At 42.9% G+C, this 25229-nt stretch overlaps 1 protein-coding gene across 1 annotated transcript; it reads left to right on the top strand.

Moving 5' to 3' along the window:
* Positions 1–2544: 2544 nt before the first annotated feature.
* Positions 2545–20780, top strand: aspscr1 (ASPSCR1 tether for SLC2A4, UBX domain containing). The gene is made up of 17 exons (XM_070988654.1): positions 2545–2653; positions 2888–2943; positions 3670–3784; positions 6177–6277; positions 8043–8100; positions 8198–8271; positions 8400–8961; positions 9625–9684; positions 9795–9934; positions 10759–10840; positions 10946–11012; positions 11507–11569; positions 12757–12809; positions 16836–16887; positions 17057–17126; positions 17669–17856; positions 20439–20780. The coding sequence occupies exons 1-17, from the start codon at positions 2564–2566 to the stop codon at positions 20447–20449; spliced, it is 1842 nt and encodes a 613-aa protein (XP_070844755.1). The 5' UTR covers positions 2545–2563; the 3' UTR covers positions 20450–20780.
* Positions 20781–25229: the final 4449 nt, after the last annotated feature.

Raw genomic sequence — 25229 nt, 5'->3', positions numbered from 1 at the left:
TTTGAAGTGTCTGTGGTTGAGTATGGTGTGTGAGGGGAACGTCGCAGGGGGACAGGCCGCGGAGGGTCACACCATGCCGCCCAGCAGAAACAAGTCTCCGCGGAGTCACATGCTCATGCTCCTTTTGTTCGTAGCTGCTGGAGATAATCTGACAAAGATGAGTTAGTTACTTAGCCTATGGGGCGTTTAGGAGGTTTGTGGGTGAGATAAGATCAATGGAAGGCTTTGAATCATGACTGTGGCCTGTGTGGATATGCAGATCTTCTTGAGTTACACACAGAAGGTGTCACACACACACACACACACACACACACACACACACACACACACACACACACACACACACACACACACACACACACCTATTAACACCTATTCCTAAAAGCCCAGACCATCCTTTGAATGGGTCAAATAAAGGTTGTTGCATCAAATCACTGAGTGAACTCTACAGGCTTCATTCATATGCAGCTTTGCCAGCTGCTCACGGTGGATGGTCAGCACCCTGACAGCAGATCCTTCCTCATCATCATCGCTGTGTATCAGGACATTTTCAGCAGACGGATATGTTGAGGAGAACACTTAAGCCTTGACAGACGTGGTTTGCTGAGCACATGCTGCCTTTTCTGATGTCGTCTCAGCCTCTGGTCCTGTTTAACACTCTCCGTCTGTCTCATCATGATTTTCCTCACAGTGCCGACCGAGGCTTCACAGCAGCCCACCACACTGCTGGCTTTGAATGCCGGGGAAGCGTATAGGTTTTGACGCTTGGCCCTAACTTCACTGTTCTCCTTCTTCACTTCTTACTCATCTTCATTGTTGATGCGAGCAGTTAAAGGCTTCTCTGGTTTGAACTTTATCTGGTCCACAGATCATAATTTCTTCCGGAGATGACTCTTCCTTTAAAACCCGCACCATTTTCCTTCTGTGGTCACACTGACTCCTGATTTTATCACTGAACAGCCTCACTTTGACTTAACTTTCCCTCAGAAATATGACAATATTTCCACATAGCAGCTTGACAGCATATTGGTAACACAGCCTGGTCTCTTTATTTGCCTCATCCTCATCTAAAGCACCTTCTTTAATCCATTCTAAATCTAATATGTACTGATGTAAGTCATAAAAACTCCTGCTGACTACTGGTGAAAATGTTCAAATCAGTATTTAAAACCAGCCCAGCATCCATCTTTAAGTCTGACATTCAGCAACATACTGCCTTTACTTTTTCAGAATCAGAAAAAGCTTTATTGCCAAGTACGATTTTACACATACCAGCAATTTGTTTTGGTAAAGTTGGTGCATGAAAAATCTTCTAGAAATAAGCTATTAAAATTTTTGTTAGCTGACTTTGATAAGCTTCAGGGTTTTACAAGAAAGGAAACCCTGTTTAAAAGTGTGTTTGTTTGCCATTCGTTAAGCTGTAACTCAAGGTATTTTGTATGAAAATGTTGCATAAAAGTCGACAAACTCCCAGCACAGATGCCTTCATGTGTCTGGGCAGTTTTGAAGTTTCTAGCCTGCTGAGTGAGGAAGGAAACTGATTGTTTGTTTGTTTATTCAGACGGTGGCAATTTCCCCCCAGAACTGAGAACTGTATTCACCTCTGTCTCTCTCTCTCCTTCCCAGGTGGAGTCTGACTCTGAATGTTGCTGAAGTGGTCAGTCAGTCAGTCAGTCAGTCAGTTGCATGTTCTCTGACGCTCTGACCTCACACCTCTCCAGCTGTTGGCACCACGTGTCCTGGTGTCTGTCCAGTCTGATTCCAGCTTTGATCCGGTTTGATTCTTGCTGAGAGAAAGAATGAGAGAACTAGAAATTTTGACTGAACCTCATGAGGGTTATTGACATTTTAATGAAATTCTAAAAATTGGATTTGCAAATCAAGGATTACACAAGCAGAGATGACTAATTAAAAGTATGAGACACCACTTCCTGTGTAAAGGTGTCCCACTATGGCTTTCTCAGTCTCCTATATGTTACCTCTCTTTTTGGAGACACATAAAGTGCACTCTTACACTGAACCAGTACATGTATGTATGTTAAATTTGGGAAAGATGTTTCCCCAATTGGTGTTTTGATGCTCATAGAGCATACCTGTGCTGTATGGAGGCAAGACATCATGTTTCTCTTCTCATTTATTCAAGTTTATTTATCATTTCTAATAGATTTAAAGCTACATTGATACATGAAGTGAAATAAGCATCATTTACATTTGTGACTTATGTTGATTTTTTTTCATATTTATAATACATTACAGGGCATGTCAGATGTCTTGGGGATTATTTTTTCAGCAGACCATTGCTTCAGCATTGAGATCTGTGGATGGTTCAAAATTACTGTGACATTGTTTCAGGCACAGAAGGGAAAAAGTGAGACACACTGACGTTTATAAACTGTAACTTTCAATACTGTGAGCACCGCCAACTTCTTCTTCTTTTTTCAAGTTGTTTTCCCTCCCCCACAGAAATTGCCTCCTATAATTTCGGTGAATTGACCCTTTAAATCCCGATTGTAACGAGTCGATAAAGTTTATTCAAATAAACACTGTGACGTCACGACAGACAATGGCTGCCAGTGGTACAGCTGTAACGGTTCTCACTCCAAATGGGAGAAGACAGACAGTTAAAGTGTCTCCAAACACACCGTTATTGCAGGTAACTTGCTTTGGAAGAACGTTTCGTGTTTTCTGTCGTGGACGGTTAGTTTCATGTGGTTGCCTTGCTCGAAAACCGGAGCAAACTGTTCTCCTCCGAGTTAGCTTATTTGGCTAACTGTAGTTAGCCAGTGACAGTTCAGTTTCTGTGTTTGTGCGGGTGAAATCAAATTACCTTGATGATTAAGTGGCAACATGTAATCTGTGAGTTTCCTTTTATATTTGTCATCTGAAGGTGCTGGAGGATGTCTGCAAAAAGCATGGATTTAACCCGGACGACCACGGGTTGAAGTGAGTATCAGTTGGTTGATGTAGCTTTTACAATACTGACATTTCAGCGAAATTAACATTATCAGCTTCTAATTGCTGGCCTGAGTCTGGTGTGTGTGTGTGTGTGTGTGTGTGTGTGTGTGTGTGTGTGTGTGTGTGTGTGTGTGTGTGTGTGTGTGTGTGTGTGTGTGTGTTACTGAATTGGCTAGAGTATGCTGTGTGTGTGTGTGTTTTACTGAATTGGCTAGAGTATGCTGTGTGTGTGTGTGAGATGTGAAGTCTGAGAGGTTAACAGGAGCGAACACTTGCCTGTTGTATATATCTCCATATATATATCTCCATATATCTCCTTGCTGTTATATATCTCCAAACTATTTTAGGGGAAGTATTTAACAGTAGGGTTGAATCCAAGCTCTGAATCTTACCTGTTGTTTAGAAAAACAAATGTCATTTTGGCTTTATAGTGCGTTTAATTATATTTGAACTATCAAAGGTTAGCAAGTGTTTGTTTTCTTTTTTTAATTCTGTAACGCTGCCTTCACTTCAACAAAAGAATGAAGTCAATGTGACAATCATTCCTTACTTTAATCACCCCCAGGAATGATATAATGTTTTAATAACCCGAGAACCCAGCAGCTCTAGAAGAGAGGTGTTTTCTCAGTGTTCTTTATTTTAATATTATTAATAATTTGATTTGATTGACCCATCATGCTCACATGTCTCTCCTCTGTCGTCAACTGTTAACAGGTTTCAGAGAACTACTGTTGACCTGACGCTGCCATGGAGGTTTGCCAACCTGCCCAACAATGCCAAGCTAGAAATGGTGACGGGTACAAGGAAACAGGCTGTAGCTGACAGCCAGGTTAGTTAAAACAAAGTGTGTGTGTGTGTGTGTGTGTGTGTGTGTGTGTGTGTTTGTGTGTGTGTGTTTGTGAGAGAGAGGCCGAGAGAGATAACAGTGTCAAACTGCAGGCTGACCACATAACAAATATGCATTAAGTCATCAGTGTATGCGTGAAGCACAGTATGTAAGAGTACACTGGTAGCACAAGTATAGTAGCTTGAATATCAGGTGTGACTTTGTGAAAGAGAAAAATCTAAGCTTTTCACATAAATATAGTTTTTAACTTGAGGAACGTAAATGTTGTTTGTTTTTCTTTCCGAAGTAATGAACAAACACTGCAACACATTGAACTGTATTGAAGATATTCTGTATATTAAATATAATGATAACTTCATGGTTTTGTTTGGCTTTCAAACCACAATCATTGGCTGTGCTTTCCTACTTAATACATGTCCCAAATCCACATTAATGCATATTTATGAGCTTGGATTCCATTTATGTTCAGTAATTATTCCTTTGGCATCTATGTGTGAAGGCACAGCTGACTGAATCAAACATCACAACATTTTAACTCACGCTTTCATTATTCAAACACTCATGTTTTTTTGTTTTGGTGTTTTCATTGCTGACATGTGGACTCTGAAAAGAAATAATAATATTAACATTATTATTAATTACAAATGAGGATTTCACTCAGTTCAAAACATTGTATTTCATAACTGTGATGTAGTTTTCACTGTGGACCGAGAGCATGTCTCAGTGTGGTGCTGTCCCACCAAGAGCCTCCAGAACAGCTTCAGTGCTTCTCATCAGAGATACTTCAAGTGTCCGTACTCTACATTCTTTCAAAAGAAATGCACTCGTTTGGTGTCATGAGGTTGGTGGAGAGTGCTATCTAACACATCAGCCAAAATCTCCTATAGGTGCCTCGTCTGGTTGAGATCTTGTCACTGTGAAGGCCACAGCGTAGCATTCACATCATTTTCATACTCTTCAACCTCTCGAGCCCTGTAAAGCATCTGCGTTCATTTGATTACTGCTTTGTTCAGGTTTTTCCTTTAATTTCTTACTCCTCTGTATCACAGTATGATGATTAGGGCTGGACTTTGCAAGAAAATTATCTAAGCTTCACTGGATTATGAAGAGCTTTAACTTCCACAAAGTTAAGTATGCACAGGTGAGATGAATCCCTTCTAACAGAGTGCAGGGAATCTGATCCACACGGACACATGTGCTATGATAGTGTCAGACAGCCCTCAATTGGCAAAAGACATAACAGTTGAAAGAGGAAATATCTGCAGGGAAGAAAGGAAATACCTCTGCTTCAATAACACAACACAAAGTATAGTGATCCTGGCGCCAGAGCATCAGTATTGTATCACACGAAACCATATTAAGATTTGTCCCATCCATAACGATATTTGGGGGAAAAAAATCAGCTCAAAAATGTGACTTTATATTGCAAATCAAATATATTTGGTATGTCTGTCAGATATATGTGAGTTTTTATTGTCAGTACCTGGAAATTCATAAATTCTTCGTCTGTGTTGCTGCGTTTGCTCTGACCTGATCTGTATCCAAAAACACACTTTGTTGTAGCTGAGCTGTAGTTTCCTATGACATCATGCCATTATAATCTGAGCAGTAAAATAACGGCTGGGTTTGATCTGTTGTTCTTGTTCATTTGATGGATGGTTGACTGTTGATACCTCACAGAATTTATATACTCACACACCACACACACACATTCAGGCTCTCCCAAGATTTACCTCAGCCAGACTGGTGTGTGAGAGCGTTTTGTGTTTGGCTGTTGACAGCCAAGGTGCTCTTTTCATCTCTCCTGGTGTGCCGACATACATCATCCTTTCTTTACTGAACAACGTGGTTGTTCAGTAAACATAAACAACTCTTATAATGACTCAGAGAGAGAAAGAACAGCAAGGACCTGCCCTGATGCCTGGTGTTACTCATTTCCAGACTGAGGTAGGCCCACATGTGCAGCTTAATCAAGTTCGATTATCAAAGAATTTTCTTCCTGCACGATGGCTCAAGACTGTAGAGCCAAGGACTTAACAACGGCAACCTAGAGAGATTTTGATACTTAGTGTAGTGAGTGTCCTTCCTGCAATTTACATCGCCTTTTTTTTTTTTTTTTTTTGTATTTTATAGTATTTAAGAGCAATTAATATTGTGAGAAAGTTTAAAGGAAAGAGTCAGTGGGACACGTAAACGTGTATAGCATATACATACTGTGTATACCATGAGGTTTGACACCCAGCTCAGGAGGTGTGGGTGATCGTTGTTCATCATTCAGACCTGTTATTGGTTCCTCAGCGTATCAAGTGAGTTTGTGGTCTCTGATGTATGTTTAAACTACAGTTGTGTGTCACCATGGTTTCATGTCGCTCAGATTCGGATTGCACTGCAGATGGAGGACGGCTCTCGGCTCCAGGGTTCCTTCTCCAGTGGACAGAGTCTTTGGGAACTGCTCGCACATTTTCCTCAGATCAGGTGTGTGTATGAGTATGTGCACATGTGCAAAGTTTATTTGTGTGGGTGGGCTCTTGCGCATCTATCATTCCAAGGACCAAATAGAAGCAATGTGAGGACATTTTTGGAAAGTGAAGACATTTTTTCCAGTCTTCACAGGACTGAACAAAGGTTAAAACTCTGTTTTAAATACTACAATACCCATGAACTTCAGCTGCCTTTGCTGTGGACGAGAATCCAGTGTGAGGCGTCATTTGGAGCAGTAGAGAATTCAAAACCCTTTCGTGTTGTTAATTTGGTGTTGCAGTTGCAAAAAGAAACCAAAAAACCCCACAGTGCCGTAGTTTCATCCAAAGTCGAACCTGAATTTAAAAGCGAATTTATTTAACCTCCGGACTGTGAAATCCTTTTCACAATACTGTGGTTTTATCCACCTGCCATTGTCTATGGAGAAATTTAATCAGGCTTTTATCATCTTTGCAACTCTATTCAATGTTATTGTTAATCGATTTTCAGATGAATTGTATACTGATGATATGATGCTATCATGTTATCAAATTTCTGTCCATATCGATGAATGGATTAGTCCAAATGAATGATGCTGAGCAAGCTGTACATAATAAACTAACAACTAACAGTGTTAGTTACTGAGGTTTTTGTTCATACATATGAAGAGTGTGGCCACTGCAGGAACATGGTAGGGCAAGGCGATTAATCAAATGTTATTTTCAATTTTCAATTTTTGCTTCCATCCATTCAGAAAACAGGATAATTGAGATCAAACGATTGCTGTGCCACGTTCTCTTTCACAGTGAGGCTTTCCTTTACAGCAGTGTGCTCTCACCCCTCGCTAAATGCCCGAACCCACTGTCAGCCAGTTTTGGCATGTTGAGTCCAGCTTTAGCCAAGATGATAGGTAGACAGCCTTTGGTCAACGAGAAAGGTCAAAACAAATCAGCTGTTAGGCGGGAAGATGCATGCACACAGCAAGTGCATGCTCACACACTCACTCAAGGGTGGTCATTACACACTGTGGCAGTCCCATAATCTGCTATTAGAAAAGTTCAAGAAATGACCGATGTTTTCAAAGTCAGTGAGTAATTGTGTTAAATAGTTGGAATCTCAGTATTAATCAAAATAATCCTGCTAACGCGCGCGCGCGTGTGTGCATGCCTTTACTCTGCAGCAGGCCAGAAAGCGAGGGTGACCATTGTGTAGGAATGAACGCAGGCCACCACTGTGTTAGATAACCTCCTTTCTTCTCGTCACTCCTCTACTGTGGTTTAAACTTTCCCACACATTACCACCACTCACTCAAACACACACACACGCAGCTGTTAGTCAGTAGTTCCAGCTGTGCGGTCCCAGGTGCTCGTGCATCCGTCCAGCCCTCATCTCATCTCTATTAAATGACATCACTCCATATCCTGACCCTTTTCGAGGGAAGTTATGCTTCCATGAAATTAATATTAGCTCCACACCGGCGTAAAAGCTCCAGGAATGTTGTGAAGCGGAGGGGGAAGCTTTGATTTTCAGAATTGAGGAGAACAATAGTAAAACATTTATGGTTCAATTAGTTTCTACACAGGATTGTGCACACATGGTTTGCACATGCAGCGAGCGTGCCACTGCATCACATGAGGTTTTATTGTAAAATCGCAGAACTGATTTCCTTGAACAAGGGAAAGTCACTTCTGTGTTTAGTTTTGTCACCGTTAAAGCAAATAAAAATCATTGGCCCATGATTTTAATGTCTGTTTTTCCTGCCTTCACCACCTTATTACAGTGCGTCGCAGCTGTCTGAGTCAGGATCCACCCCTGTGTGTGTTTACATGAGAGACGAGGTATGCAGTGTTCGCTAACTCTCCCTTTTTCAAGAGATGAAAGTGAGTTTTATGGTAACAAAGCTGTGTGTGTGCGTGTGTGTGTGTGTGTGTGTAGGTGAGTGGGGAAGAAGCACTCAAGAAGGCCACTCTGAAGTCTCTGGGTCTTACAGGAGGAAGTGCCATCATCAGGTCGGCTGCATGTGTTCAAGCTGATTTGATTAATGTGTACAAACAGCATAAACAATCACAAGACAATTTTAAGTTGAACGTTTACTGTATGTTTTCTAATAAAGCCATTGTTTCCATTTCTGTTTAAGGTTTTTACTCAAAAACAACAAAGCACAGGGAGAGGATGGCAGGGGAGCCACTGAAACAGCTGCTATGCCGACCACACATGTTGCCAAGGAAGCCGCATTCACATCTCAGCCAGATCCCGCTCCGTCACACGTGGAGATGTCAACAACAGAGGTACCGAGGAAAAATTTCAGCCCCGATAATCCAGTGGAAACCCACCCTGCGCCACCTCCCACTGTTGCCACAAGCACACTTCCTGTTCAACTGGAAGAGGTTCCAAACTCCCAGGATGCAGCTGGGCCAAAGTTTACTCCCATTGAGAGAGGAACACCAGAGGATGATGGCGAGAAAGCAGGGCCCTCAGGACTGAACTCCCACCCATCTACGCCCTCCTCCTCCGCCGCTCCCTCAGCTCCCTTCATTCCCTTCTCCGGAGGCGGTCAGCGCCTCGGGGGTCCCCGGGGAGGTGCAACAGGACGCTCGCTGTCTTCATCCTCATCATCCTCATCTCTTTCAGCTCTCACTGCTGCAGTAGAATCACCCAAAGCCAAGAAAGCCAAATCCAGCCATGGTTCTAGCACCAAGGTGAGCCGTTTGACTACAAGAAGGGCAAGCGACGGAAGTCCAAATATCTCATTTTAGAATAAGTAAATGGTCTTTTTTTATCCAAGAGAAATCATCTTTCAAAGGACAATTTACATTTTCAGATTATTAGATCTTTAGAAAACAATCTCCGCACGGCTCATCCAGCAGTTACAGTCTGCCTGGTCGTCATGAAATTGCAGACGTTAACGTTTCCATTTTTTCAGCATTCCCACCACTTCTTGTCCAAGTTGGCTTAAAAAGTGATGATCTTCACTTTATATGATTGAAAGCTGCACAGCTAAATTGACCTTGTGTTGAGATCGCTTTTCCAACTGTTGTTTCCAAGATCAAGAATAACTTCCAACCTCAGACTGTGGGTCAAAGTATGATTGTCAATCCGTTTTACAGCTCGAGCAGAGAAGAGATAGATCAAAAGAGCACATGGCATGGTCAGTGCGTCACATGCACATGAGGCTACCAGGACGCTCATCGCACTTTTAAGATCAACTGATGTTGATGGCAGTGAGCCAATTTTAATGCCACCTTCAAGCAATGGTATCAAGCTTTTGAGATTGAAAGTTCCTTCCTGACTGTAGAAACTGACGGAGCAATTCCTCCACGAGGAACTGAGTATAAATTGTTCCTTTTGTGTTCCTTTCATAGCGTCAAACCACTGCCGGTCAGCCAGACGAGGACATGGAACAGGGGGAGGAGTTCTTGGAGGTAAACCCATTTGTTTCTGGTCAGAAGTTTCTCACCTTTAGCACGTTACCTGTTTATTTCAGTTTTATCTGCTGTGTCCATCCCTTCATTCACCGGCTGTCTCCCTGCAGCCAGTAGAGAGGGAGCCTCTCATCTACCATCTGGACTCGATGTCCCATCACTCCGACTACCACGGGGATCTGCCGGACGAGTTCTTTGAAGTGACGGTGGATGATGTGCGCAAGCGTTTCGCCCAGCTGAAGAGTGAGAGGTGGGAGAAGGAAGCGAATGGAGACGGATGAGTGACGTTGGGGTTAGAGGACTGTGTGTGATATTTAGTATAAATACCTTGTTGCTGCAGAAACACGTCTGGATCAGATGTGTTCCTGCACTGTTTGTAACAGATAATTAGTCAGTTTGGCATTTGGTCCTGTGGTGTTGTGTCGATGTATAACCCTTAATTGCAGAATACCATAGCAATGATGAGAGGCCATAGGCAGGGAGAATGCCGGGCATCACTGCGTGCGTTTTGAAGTTTTTTTGTTTGTTTGTTTTTTAATTTATTATGAGTTTGAAGTTTTTATTTATTTATGAGCTCTTCTTCAAAACAGATGCGGACAAGTTTACTCTGCGCTCTCTGGATGTGGCCGCAGCAGACCACAGCTGCTGAGACATTGTGTGTGTTTGTAAACATGTTCTCATTTATAAGACACCACGCACACTACAAAAGCTTCTAAATAGGGCATCCAGGGAGCAATTAGTGAGCCTGTTCTGGGTAGACGTTTATCTTCCAGCCATCGACCAAACGCCGTCAGGTTGAGACCACACCGCGTACGTCCTTTAATCTCCGTCGACACGGACTTAGCTGGCTGCCTCATGGCTGCGCTACTACCGTGTCAATGACTGCAATTACCGAGGGGTGGAATTAAGCCGACCACAGCAATTCATCTCGTGCCTCTGACGCGCATGCACGGCCACACACGAGTCAGGGTAGAGGGTGAAGCTTTTCCTGCTCGTCTTCCCCATTGTCGACTCCCACAGTCTCCTTTTTATTTCATTCTAACCGTCTTGTCTCCTTCTCCTTCGTTCCACCAGGAAGTTTCTGGAAGAGGCCCCGCTGATGACTAAATCTCTGAGAGAAGCACAGCTAAAGGAGAAGATGGAAAGATATCCCAAAGTGAGCACGAGTGACAGCTGCATAACCGCAATCCTGTTTTTAAATGTGTGTGTTTTTAGGAGATATACAGACATTGAATAACCTGCTGCCACCCTGTGTCTCCAGGTGGTCCTGAGGGTCCAGTTTCCAGACAGACATGTTCTACAAGGCTTCTTCAGGCCTCTGGAGACAGGTGTGTGTGTGTGTGTGTGTGTGTGTGTGTGTGTGTGTGTGTGTGTGTGTGTGTGTGTGTGTGTGTGTGTGTGTGTGTGTGTGTGTGTGTGTGTGTCTGTGTGTGTGTGTGTGTCTGTGTCTGTGTGTGTGTGTGTGTGTGTGTGTGTGTGTCTGTGTGTGTGTGTGTGTGTGTGTGTGTGTGTGTGTGTGTGTGCGCACACGTGTGCGTGCGTGTGTGTGGAGAGTGTTGATTTCAGCTGGCTAGCCACAGGTATGGTTGCAATGTTAAAGCTGCTTGCGGCTCTCTCACCACATTTATGACTGTAGCCACACCAGAGTGACAGAGACGGCAGGAATGAGACAGGTCTGTAATTCCATGGATTAGATCCACCTCACCCCAACAGCAACACGACAACCAGCAGATCAACAAATCTGAGGGAAATTCCATCTGAAAAATGAATTATACTCCTCACAGTGACTGATGAAGGTGTTCTGTGTTTGTTTTGTGTCCAGTTGGTGCTGTGAGGCATTTTGTGAGGAGTCACTTGGAGGATCCTCAGCTCAGTTTCTACCTGTGTAAGTGTCGTTTATTTTTCCCCCGAATGAATCGCAACATCATCCGCCATGGAAATGCAGCCCTGTAGCTCCTTTGTGATGTTATGAAACTTAATTTCTGTGCTTTCACAGTTGTAGATCATTTCTCTCAGCTGTGATTCTAACCTGACCAGCACTGGATTTCGAAAACTGACACCATTGATACTTAATAGACAACCTTGATTCCACAAAAGTTGGCACGCTGTGTAAAACATAAATAGAACAGAATGTGATAGCTTGATAATCCTTTCTGACATTTGCACAATTGAGAACAGTACAAAGACAATATATTGAATGTTTGACCTCATCAGCTTCATTGATTTTTGTAGATATCTGCTTATTCTGACTTTGATGCAGCAACACGTTGGGACAGGGCCAACTAAACTGGGAAAGCTGTGGAATGCTCCAGAAACACCTGTTTGGAACATTCCACAGGTAAACAGGCTCACTGGTAACAGGTGAGGTTTGTATAATAATTGTGTAAAGGATATTAATACATGGGCTCAGGAACAGTTTGTGAAACTTCATTTAGAAATGATTTCATCCTGTGTTTATTTATGTTTTGCACAGCGGCCCAACCTTTTTGGAATCAGGGTCTTAAAAACATTTCTGTTGTGTTTTTAAGTGTCTCCTGAATGAGACATTTTACAGGTGAAAGATAAACTTAATGGAGACTTAAACATAGTTACTGAAATTTCTTGTTCATTATAGCTAATATATACACGAGTACAAACATAGATGTGATAAGCTAACGTCGGTTGATTTATCTCTTTCCTCATCAGAAGTAACTGCTGAGATCGGAGCTTCAATAGGGCGAGAAACGAGTGTCGTACCACTTTCTCTCGTTCAGCTTAGACTGGCTAGGCTGCAGGTTTCATAACCAATAGAAATGATGGTCAGAGCTACCTTAGCTGCATTAAACTGGAATCATCTTTTGAAATTCAGTTCATGTAGAGTATTTGTCGATGTGGACAAGACGTTAGAAAGCTGCATTAGTTTTAGATGAATGATCATCTTCCGTTAGAAAAGCTGACAAATGTCTGCAAACGTTGTCGTTCTCTCCGTTTTAAATTCGCTTTGTTTGGTTTATCTTAAGTGTCAGTCATGGCTTCAGTGCAGATTTCAGCTCATTTCTGCCCTTCTTGTTTTTGCTGTAAACCTTCTTTCAGTCATCACCCCCCCAAAAACCATTCTGAGTGACCCTTCAGCCACACTGTTCCAGGTAAGAGCCCTCACGCTGCCATTCAAGTCTTGAGGCAACACTGTTTTAAACCACAATAATAAACAGAATGATTTCACTCAAACAAGCCACATCACAGTCAAACTCCAGAAAACAACAACTACAAAACTCTGGCTTCCCATCTTTGAAACGATCTCAATGCACACACACGCACGCACACACAGAGACTGTAAAATGCATCGGCTGGTCCCTCTCTCCTCTTCAAAGCCCCACCACATTCCCGTTCTCCCTCTCTTCTCTTGCTCCTACACACTCTCACACTTGTTCCCCCTCTCCACTGTCCTTGACCCCAGCTGGGCTTGATTTTTCCCAGACTGGCACATGGGGTTAATACAGGCCTCGCTTTGATCTTGACACACACACACACACACATACATGCAGGCACACAGGCGTACACAGAGCGATGGCAGCCTCGATGCTTTGTTGCCTTCAGAGTTCAGAGCTATTGGAATAATGAACGAGTTGAGAGTGGAGATACAATGAAAATGAATGAGCTGATCAGTCTATACCCAGACGGCGTCACCTGCTCTCCTTGTTCTTCCATTTTTAGATACATTATTTCATTGTCCTGTTTCTCTTTTGACACTTTGACTCGACCTTAAGTCGACGAAAGAAGGAGAGGAGGAACGAAGGGGAGGAAGAGAAAGTAGTTTGAAGTGATATCCTGTTGTGATGATGAACGAGATTCACCTCCTCAGAGGGACTGCTACAAAAGATAACCATCCTCAAAAGCAAGTGTGTGTGTGTGTGTGTGCGCGCGCGCGCGCGCGCGTGTGTGCGTGCGTGCGTGTGTGTGCGCGCACATGTCCTTTTGGTGCCATGGTCTCTCTGAACCAAATGTGATGTTCTGATGGAAGTCGCCGTCTCTCTTTGTTTTTTTATCTTTTTGTCCCTTGCTGAACTCTCCCTGCCTGTTTATCACGACACGTCCCTCTCCTGTACCCCAACGCCAGCTTTCTCTCTTTTCCTCTCATTGACCCCCCCCATCCACTTCCACCACCACCACCACTGTCCCTCTCTCCAGCCCTCTCTTGTGCCTCCCCCTCCCCTCACCCCCATGTCTCTATCCATTAGGGACTTAAAAGCATTAAAGTGCACAAAAACAAAATCTTTAATCCCCTTGGTGTCATGTCTCACACACACACACACACACACACACACACACACACACACACAGTCTGGCTCTCTTTTCCCTGTCTATACATCAATCTGTCTCTCTCTCTCTCTCACACACACACACACACACACACACACACACACACACACACTCAAGGAATCTTTAATCTTTTTTGTCACGTCACATAGACATGAGTGCACATGCATATGTACACACACACACTCTCTCTCTCTCTCTCTCTCTCTCTCTCTCTCTCTCTCTCTCTCTCTCTCTCTCTCTCTCTCTTTCTCTCTCTCTCTCTCTCTCGCTCTCTTGCTCTCTCTCTCACACACACACACACACAGACACACACTTTAATCACTTTGTGTCATGTCAGGAAAGGAATGCCTCCCAACCCAGAAGCCCTTTGATACCAGGCGTCCCCTCCCTCATCCGTCTCTCCCTCTGTCTTCCATCAGGATCCGTTCTTCCGCTCTCCCTCTCTCCATTTCTCTCTTATATGTTTTTTTACACTCTCTCTCTCTCTCTCTCTCTCTCTCTCTCTCTCTCTCTCTCTCTCTCTCTCTCTCTCTCTCTCTCTCTCTCTCTCTCTCTCTCTCTCTCTCTCACACACACACACACACACACACACACACACAGGTCTTGTCCAGTTGCCCTGTCTCATCCCAAATGGAAGTGCCACTGCCAGAGGGAGCAGGATAGCAGGAACGCCCGTTGTTCCACTGTAACACATTGTTTCCTGCTCACAGGGCTGCGATAATAGCAATTAGGCCAGTGTGTCCCAATTTAGCCACAAGCTAGTAAGGGGGGCAGAGAGAGAGAAAGGACAGTGTGTGTAAGATGGGTTGTAGTGGAGGGTAAAGCTGCCTAATCCCAGTGACAGCCATGCTGCCATCTCTTTTTACACTGTTGGTTTGAGACAGTGGAGGGCTGAGCTACATGGAAAATGTTACACTGATGGCACTCGCACTGCAGCTAACCGTTATTTCCACGACCGATTAGTCAGCCTTGATTTTCAGACAGAGTTAAACAAAAGCAGCTCCTCATTTCAAGCAGGTGACTATTGATTTTCCTGGCTGAAACAGAGAATGACACTGGCAGATTTAGTTACCTGTTGCTCAGTCATTTAGGTCATTTAGCTAAGTTAAGGTGCATGAAGTGATTCAAAATGACTTTTTAGTGTTTCAGGTTTTAAAACAAGAATCTTGTAAAATGGGTCTTAAATGTGATGCCATGTGAAAAGACTGAAGAATATTCTTAATACATGCAAGAACTATGTTTTAGTCTCTAATTTCTCAGAACATAGTGAGAAATGGCCCACTCAATATCCCAGAGCCCAGGTTCATGCACAATTTCTTGTTTTGTCCGACCAAATAAAAAACTCAAATATAATCCATTTATACTGATATCAGACTGAGAAAAGCAGCAAATTCCCACATCTGAGAAGCCAAAGCTGAAAAGTTGGCTTATGGTTGCCGTCTGTTTAAAGGCTGTTAAGTTGGATGCAGTTAAGTGTGGGAAAATCAGAGTATTACTTTGGACAAGATTAGAATAGATACACAAAATAGCACAATTCAGGCTTCATCAAATGTATCATATCTGCGACGAGATGCTGTGAGTGTTTTATTACAATGATCTAGAAGAGCAGAGAGCGACTAACTGGTGGGGAAAGAGCCCAATATGGATTCACTTGATGTTCCAGACAAAGAGAACATCACATCAATGTCTTCTACAAGACATGGTGCCAACCTCCCAGCCTTTACTGACACTGATCAAACGGGCCAAAGTTGTGTAAGAAGATAAATGGACACAACAAAATAAAACCTAAATACACAAACAAATCCATGACAAGGTTATTAAAAACACATCAGGGGGAGGATAAAGAACATATTCAAGGCTCACAATAGCAAGGGATTCAGGCTCAGACGCCTCCCAACAAAAAGGAGAAAGAGGGAAAAGGGGGCAGCGCATTGATCCGTGTCTGTCGTGACAGCAGTGATTCCATTTCATGCTGCGTTTTTCACCCTTGACTTTCTGTGGTCGAAGCATGCTCTGTAAGCCATCTCGTCTGTGGAGACCCTCTGTAGGAGGAGGCTTCCTCTGCTGTTACACACTGCGTCTGCGCTCAGTGTAAAGAGAGAAGTCAGCCTTTTGGTTTACATTTATTTAATATGTCATTTATTTGATCATATTCATGTGAAGGCTGTTATACGTTTGAGGATATTATTCAGTGGAGCGAAGGAAATAAAAGCAGAAATTCCTCGTGGTATTTCTCTTGAGAATGAAGTTGAGGTTTGTCCCCGTTGGTGGTTTTTGGCCACATGATGACCACCAGCTGAAAGTTAGTTTACCACGACATCATAACTTCTGCTCACAATGCTCTCCTGTGTCGCTCGTGTGTTTCTGTGAATGTGCACGAGTAGAATACTGCAGGGGTTTTTTTTTGTTTTTTTTTTCTTTAACTAATTTTGTTGTTGTGTACTTTCTATTAGACTCACAGACATGCACCCTCTTAGCCTGTCTGCGTTTCTGCCTCCATAATTGTACGCTTGATAATATCAGCCTGCCACCGGTCCATTATAACCATTAAGACGTTTACCGGAGAGAAGTGTTGTGCTTCAGGGGTGAAAGTGTTTTCTCTAACCATTTGATTGGAGCTCATTTTGTGGTGTACTTCAAAGAACCACGGTTGCTGGTTCAGATCCCCAAGCAATGAATCATCTTAAAAAATGAACTTGACTTTGGCTTGGATGTGGCGGCACCGCTTGGTTTGCGTGTAGCTGGAGGCAGTTTTGTTTAGATTTTTCCATGTTTTGCAGAAATTGACTTGTGTGCCAAACATTTTTGATGGCTTCTGTTCACTTCTCCACTTTCTCTCTCCGTGTCTGCAGGCCGACCTGTTTCCTGGTGCACTGGTGTACTTTGGCTCCGACGTTAAGACAGGTTTTTGTCTCTGGTTCTTTTCTTTCATATGCTGATTTTGAATTTAGATACTGGTGCATTACTGAGGAATGTAATATAACAAAACAATAGTTTACATTGTGTGACAGTGTGTGTGTGTGTGTGTGTGTGTGTGTGTGTGTGTGTGTGTGTGTGTGTGTTTCTGCCACAGACTTTTACATAAAGAGCGACCTGCGTGAATCCTCTGTCTCGGCCATGCAAGCAAATGAGTCCATTGCAAGGTATGTGTACGTCTGTGTACGTCTGTGTGTGTCTGTGTGTGTCTGTGTGTGTGTGTTTAAATGTGTCCTGCCGTGCGTGCATTTGGGTGTGTATGTGCACTTGTATCCCGCGGCAACCAGCCTATTTTCCTGTCACAAAGCTGTCATCATTGGAATCCCTTTGAGGTTCTGCCTAAACAGCAGGTGCCCCCATGCGCCCTCATTTCCTCCACACACGCACACACATAAACACACACTCACACAAACCATTTTCCAGTCCTTCTAAAGATAGAGCCCATTTCCCAAAAGTGACCCCCATCTGTTGTCCTTTTGCTTCTTCAACAAGGTCATCACTCCTCCTCTGTTTCAGATCTTGATCTCACTTGGTTATTCCACTTCTGCCACAGACCTTCATGCAAAACAATGCTGCTTTAAATAGAACAAATAGTCATTTCTCAAGAAAACCAAAAACAGCAAACAGCAAGCTGCTGTTCTCCAAAGTGGCTTTCCTGGTGCCACATTTTTTAACGTTTTAACCTTTGTTTTTTCTTACCCCTCCTCAGCTGTATGCCCCGGTCCCCTTTACCCTCTTCCAGCTCTGCGGGCTTCGAGGAGCCTCCGTGTCGCCCAGAGCCGAGGGCGGACACCAGTGGATGCACGCAGGGCGAGCAGGACCCGCCTGCACACACACAGGCTGCTAAACCTACCAGATCTGATGCAGGCAAGGTGCCCAAGTGGCTCAAGCTTCCAGGTGAGGAGGGGACGGGATGTAGAGCACACGCACGAACACGTACTCATTTCAGTCACTTCCACAACTGAAATTGGTTTCATTTAGTCCGATGAGTGTGAAGAAAGTTGGATGATGAGTCTCCACTTCCGCCCACTGCAAAAAAAAGGGAACCAAAATATCCCTTATATTGCTGCTAAAGGCGCTGCAAAAGGTCAAAGGTCAACTTCACTGTGACCTCATAATGTTCTGTAGAAACACTTTTCTGGCCACTATTCAAAACCAGAACTCAGAAGAGATTGTGACCATACTTCACATTTGGTCAGACACTGGATTGATGACTCTAATCTTTGGTGTCCGCCTTCAAACTGTGCTGATTGTTTAGGTCTTCTGTGCTGTCGGGTCTAAGATGTGTGTGAAGCCTCCACGTTTTACAATCTGTAGCTTCTTTGCAGCACCATCCATATTTGAAGCACTGTGGTCATCATTGAGCTTCAGGTGATTGTCGTTGCTTCATGTGATGAAGCTCTCCATCATCCTCTGTGCTGCTCTGGAACGATAGTCTCTAAGTGAAGACAGCATGTTTCTCACTGGAATATATTTGTACATACACACGTAAAGTAGTGTATGTAGTGAGAACTTCCTTTTCACCAAAACTTAATATCTTTAATTAAATACCTTCAAAGTCTTCACTACATATATCATATGAGTCTGGACAGACGTGGATGTAAATGCAACTTGACTGGTTGGCAGAGGCATAAAACCGCGAGGCGGTAAGTCTAGTTGGAAAAAGTGAAACATGTAATATATCCATTAAAACACAACATGCAGCTCGTCTGCCAGTCAGTTCCTGTTGGAGGGGACGGAGTGATTTTCTCTGGCTGTTTTCCAGACGACAGTCTTTTTGAGCTCTTCATCATGACATTCTGTGACAACAGTCACACTTGGCTGGTTGGCAGATGATGCCGTCCTCGGTCCATTTCCAAGCAGGAGATGTTTTCGCTTGTCAGGAATTTATTTCCTTCATGGCAGCAAAACAATGTTACACAAGCCACCAGAAACTCCTCAAAGTCAAGCTGGGCTTTATGAATACTTGTCGGGCTGACTAAGTGTTACAGATACACTATAAAAAGACTTGAAGAAACTTGCTAGCCGAGCAATAATTTAGGCTACAAACAAACCATCATGCAACACTCTGCATAGGAGCAGATATTACGCCAGAACAGAAAAATCTGGTGTTGTGAGTATGCCTTTGTTTAGTCTTTAAATATAATGAGACTGACACTTTGTCAAATGGAACTTGCAGGAAGAGTAATGATTGTCTTATGTTCACGCCAATACTTCAGCTCATAGAGATCACTTTCTTGACAGCTGACCATCGTCAGACTGCTTTATTAGCTTATTCAAACATTGATCTACTGCCACAAAATCTTGTGGCTGGTCTGCTTTACTTTCACACCACAAACAAACCACACCAGGGTCCATGTTGAAGACCCACCTTTTCAGGCGGTCTCGGTACAGTTGTTCAGTCTGCACTGGAGGTCGATTGACAGCTTTCACAGCAGCTCAAACGAACCCAACCAAACAAGCAAACACCCCAGAGTTCACGTGAACCGCACCAAACAGGTTAGATGTGAAAGCATCCTTACACACCAAACACAGAAACAAGTTCTTCGCCCCTCCAGCCACCCTCCTCCAAGATCACTTCCTTTTTTTCTGTAGAGAAAGAACAGTGTGGTCAGCACACACACACATGCACACAAACCCCAAAACCACAGTCAATAGGAAATGGCCCCTTTTTGAAAGCAGAATTCCTCATGACTCAGAAGATAAGGATGCATGTTAGGATGGACCAATTAGTTCAGGATGGTCACCCCCTCCAGCCCAGGAGACCACTACAGACACTCAGAGAGCCCAGGGAGAGAGCCCGCCGCTGGGCCACATCACACAGCACAAGCCCCTGTGGTCTGTCCAGGCACGGCGCTTTTCTGCCGCTCTATTGTGGTGTTTCTGGTGGTCACTGTATTGATGTTTTTGTTTAGAATAATGCTCCCTTTTCTCCCTCTTTCTGTCTTGTTTGTGTTTTTGTGCGTGTTTTATTTCTGGCTGATCTCTGTGTGTGTCCATGTGCATCTTTTTAAAAAAGTTGTGGCTGCTTTCTCTTTCATGAGGAAAGTTAAAAGAAAGAGTGAGGGGAGGGGAGCTGAATTGGGAGTTATAGACTCCATGTGTGGAGCCCTACAGTACAGAGGACACACACACACACACACACACACACACACACACACACACACACACACACACACACACACACACACACTGACAAAGACTGTTTATAAATCACTGAGGATGTTCGGTAGTTTAACCTGTCTTATTGGGGGGGGGTGTTATGTGCTGGACTGTTTCTTGGCCTTGCACAGTGACAGCATATTTAATCGACACACATCAGAGTGGTATTGATCTTCTTATCAAGCCTGCAGAAAGAATAGAACGTGCTTTGAGGCATTTCGCAAAATCTCAATGATTCCTTTAAATTGTGTTAAAAACTGTGACTGTCAACATGTATTGATTACTGATTGTAAATTTATTTCCTTTTTCCCTCACAGGTAAGAAATAAGGCGGCTGCTGTGTGTTTATGGGAGGACTTACCACAACAGACGTCTGACGAGCTGCTTGTAGACTGAGTAGAGCACTTACAGCTTTGCTGACCTTTGATAAAGGCTCAACTTTTGACCACCGTGGATTTAATCCAGCGTGGAAGAAGCCTGCACTTGACTAGGTTTTAAAACGGTCAAAACATTGAGATGAATAACGGCGAATTGTGAATATTTCATTGCTACGAAGATGTGTTTCATTCCGGTTGGAGGAAAGAGTGCTGAAGAGGTTGTTTTTATTCACCGGGGGGGGATGCAGTGCCAAGTGAATAAAGGTTGTTGTACTAAAAACGTATATTGTCTTGTGTTGAAGCATATGCATCCTCAACAGTTTTAGCATTTTAGCTGTGTGTTGGAAGAAGCAGAAATCCATACCATAAGGTTTTGATCTCTTACAGTAAATAACCTGCAGTCTACAGCAACAGAAGTGATGACGTCTCCCACTTCAGCAGGACACTGACATTCTTATGTGTTACTCAACCTCGCAGGGCTGACCTTGTACATGCTGTCACCATTTGCTGGCAGTCCTTGGACAGAAAGTGTTACAGGTTTACACAGTAACTCCATATTTAGTCAAAATTAAGGCTGGAATCTGATGTTTTGGCATCTTACCATGTCAAAAAGTATTATGCTATGGAAATGTAGCATTTTCAGGGAAAACACTATGTAAAATTTAAACTAATGTCAAAACAGACCTAACCAGAATTACTGCTTCACTTTACTGAAGACAAAGTTACTTTTTACAGAGGACTCATAGAGAGCTTCATCACACGGTGCAACGACAATCACCAGAAGCTCAATATCAGCAGAACCAACCCGAAAACATAACGCCTCCGACATGAAAGCCAAACTCCTCTGACAGCAGCTGTGTAAGCTTGGGGCTTCACCACCGGCCTTTGCTAACTGCAGCAGCTAACGCAAGACCGCTACATCATGCGAAAGCTAAACAGCCATAGCTAGCCTTAGTGTGAGCTAAAACTAAACTTTTTTAAACTTTTTTTTATAAATAAAAAACAAATCCATTTCGATGAACCCAAATCTTTGTGAGTCTGTTTGTTATTCCACATAACTAAAAAAAGTCAGTGCTGTTGCTAAATCCAGTCATACGATGGACAGTGAAACTGCTCAAGCTAACTAGCTTAGCAGGGACCAGTAACCACCATGACAGCATATGGCTCTAATGAAAATGATGCTCTTTGGAGCTGTTCAGCTACTTAAAACTCTTGAATTTAATTGTATTAAATTGAAGCAGCAGCATATTATCTCATCATATTCCTACGATGAGAAAAATTTAAAAATACATTTTGCTCCTTGCATTCCCAAAACATTATCTGGATTTCTTTTACATATTATGTAGCTTTTTTCCTCACCATCACTGTTTATATATCACAGTATATGTTAAAAGAAACTGTATTTTCTTTTCCAGGACAATGGCAGAAAGTCAGGAGAAACAATGATGGGTTGTATATGAGGTTACACCTGACTCACGTGGGCTGATCCATCCGTCTGTCACAGCCATAGCAGAGGCCCTGTGTGTGTGTGTGTGTGTGTGTGTGTGTGTGTGCTGCTCCGTGAATGGCGGTGTTACAGAGCAGCTCAGCGTTTTGCAGGTGCCTCCCTGGAACACGACCACAGCTTTAATCAGAACCTCATGATAACACAAATTCACACAGCCTCTGACTCTCACATGCTCTGACTGATCTGACCGTCCGCAGGTAATGGTAGAATAAACAAGCAGCACGCAGCCATTTTTTTCATGTTGTCACCATCACACACACATACACACACACTCTCTTTCAGCTGCAGGAGGAACTTCAAAAAGAGGCCGAACAGAGGGGAGCAGGACCCTGTGTGGTGTGTGTATGTGTGTGTATGTGCTGTGGGAGTAAGAGGGAGGAGTGCATTCCATCCACTTCTGTCTCTCTCTCTCTCTCTCTCTCCCCCCCTCTCACACACACACACACACACACACTAGACACACATTCTGTCTCCCTCTTGCAAATTAATTACTTCCAACTGCCCCTGGAGTCTTTGATGCCAAATAACACGATGGGCATTCACAGCAGAGCGGCTGTTCATGGAGTGTCTGTTGGTTGTGTGTCAGTCAGGATGTTTAACTCACAGCAAAACTACTTTTTCATGATTATTTGAAGTCAAAATACTCAAAAGTCACTGCCTGCTCATAGCTAGTCTTTTGCTTGTTATGCAGACAGTTACCAGTTGGACATTCAAAGGCTGTAATGAAAGCTGTGGTGTCAGCACACAGGGCCTCTGCCTGTTTTGGCTGCAGTGCTGCTGCCTTGCTCCAACACTGGCCCCTGGTGGCAGATGTTGCAACATCAAGTGGCACCCCAAGACCACAGCTGCCTCAGTGAGAAGAGAGGAGCAGCGAGTAATGTTCCTTTAAAAATGTCTTCTGTTTCTATGGCAAAAGCTTTCAGTTAAAAAGTAAAAAAAAAAAAAAAGAAAAGAATTCATGGTTGGAATATGTGTACATTCTAATAAATTAATGAGGTTTTTAATACAAGATCTTAAGAATTTGAGATCAAATATTATTGGACGGTTCAAAGACTTTAGGGCTGCACAACATTAAAGGATGCTTTTGTTTTTTTCTTTAGCTCTTATGGTGCTCATGGAGCTACAGTCTTGTGTACGTTGTTCATCCTTAAAGCATTTTGTAACCCATCAATTGATGAGTTAGATCATCTCGCAGTCGGTGATGCCATACAGACCTTAACTAGAATGGCAGTTAAACCTTCACACCAATATCAACATTTGGAGGGTTCATAGATCTAACACCTGTTAGATCTATGAAACGCCTGTTTTAAAGACAGACAGCCCACACTGTGTGTTAGAGGCTGTTCAATGAATAGTTTTACAGTTTATAGTGCTCGATGACTCAGGATCAGTTTGACGTGTGTTTAGAGTTTCAGTCTCTGTGACAGCTGAGGTACAGATTGATATCTTTGGATGGGAAATGCATCATGCTGCTCGTCATATTTCAGAGAAAAAGAAGCACAGAGTCTCTCTTTATGATCCCTTGCAGCTGATGCAATGCTTTTTAAATCCTGTATTGACACAGTGTGTTATGACTGGAGCTTCTGCACTGATGTAACACCAGCGTACATCTAGTGTCTGGTGTATTTAAATGTCAAACAGCAGGACGCTGATACAGTACAGTGCCCCTAGAATAAAGGGGCCACAGTCTGTTTCTCTCATGTATTGTATTATCAATGTACAGTATATGAATCACAAAAGTTATCAAGGCCCAAAAGTGGCACAGGAAATAAATACACAAATGATGAAAGTGATCATGGCTAAATTATTATTCATATCATTCATATTTCCCCTCAAAATAAAAACAAGGTCATCTGTATGTAGTGATTTATTTATAATATATTTGTCGCTTCCTCATTTATTTTTAAACATATATTTACTCTGAATGTCTACATATTCACGTTTCTATTTATTCATTCATCATCTCCATTAAAGTATTAGAGCATAGATACAGTGCAGACCTTGTACGTTCATTACAGACCATGTCACACGTCGCCTTTAGGACATGACTTCCATACAGCTGTTAAGTATATTTTTAGATTGATGAATGTGTGAACTGTGTAGGAGCAGAGAGGCTGTCACACACCTGCAGGTGGAGACAGAGACCTGAGGACAGCAGAGGACCGCTGACTGCAGCTGATCCTGAGATGGGAGGATTGTTCATACATGGACCCACTGTTGACACTCTGCTGTGACATTAGTTAGACATACAAGAGGTGAATTAGTGATGAGGAGGACATGTGAGTTTTTACAGGACTAGCAGGTGCTTTTATTGTACAGGTGACATCAGTTCCTAAAAAAGACAACTATCTGTGGAGTTCAGGATTAGCTTTAATGAGATCAAGTCCACTTTTATCAAACTCGTCTTTAGTTGCAGCAGGCAGCTGTTTTCAGATTTTCTGGACACTACATGCCCAGAAGCAAAGCGCAGACAGACACAGTTAGCAGCTATAGCTGGTGAACATAGTGGAGCGTTTAGCAGCTAATTTCTCTCAGGAGTGGGTGAGACTAAAACAGATTTACATTGTGACAGTATGAAATAAATCACGACATGAATAAAATGTACACATAACCAAAAGTATTAGTAGGTAGGGGCTTATATCATATTAAAAATTCAATTTTTTAAAACTCTGTTTTATTTCACAATTAATTGGTTCTTTTTTATTTCACAATGTATAAATTATTTTTCAACACTGTGGAGTTCCTTTGATGAGGCCAGCATGTGAATGAATTATTGCCTCTTGTGTTGGTTGCATACATTGTAATCATAATAAGGTAACAGGATTGATGCTGATACGCTCCAGTGACTCACTAAGTAAATCACTGAAGTGTGATTTATGGACCTAAAAACCTTTTAAAGTTCCTCTCCTGGCAGTGAATACACATATAAAACCTCATCTCTGCTCATCAAAATAACATATTTAGAGGTTTTTCCATTAAAAAAAAAATCCCTTTGTGTCTTAAAGTGGCTTAAATGTAACTCTACACCCTTTCCTTCATTTAGTATGAGTGGATCTATGAATACGCCTCTATCCCCACCCACCCCTCCACCACCTGCAGCTCCACCATACCTACTCACCTTCAACTCTGCTCATCAAACACACAAACACACTTTCTGGCAGAAAGCCCTGAAGGAAACCTTCTCCCTTATTTTGCTAACACTGGCATCTTATGAGGATGACCTTT

This window comes from Chaetodon trifascialis, chromosome 2 (genome assembly GCF_039877785.1).
Source record: "Chaetodon trifascialis isolate fChaTrf1 chromosome 2, fChaTrf1.hap1, whole genome shotgun sequence".
NCBI classification, from domain to species: domain Eukaryota; kingdom Metazoa; phylum Chordata; class Actinopteri; order Chaetodontiformes; family Chaetodontidae; genus Chaetodon; species Chaetodon trifascialis.
This window is presented reverse-complemented; position numbering and strand designations above follow the sequence as displayed.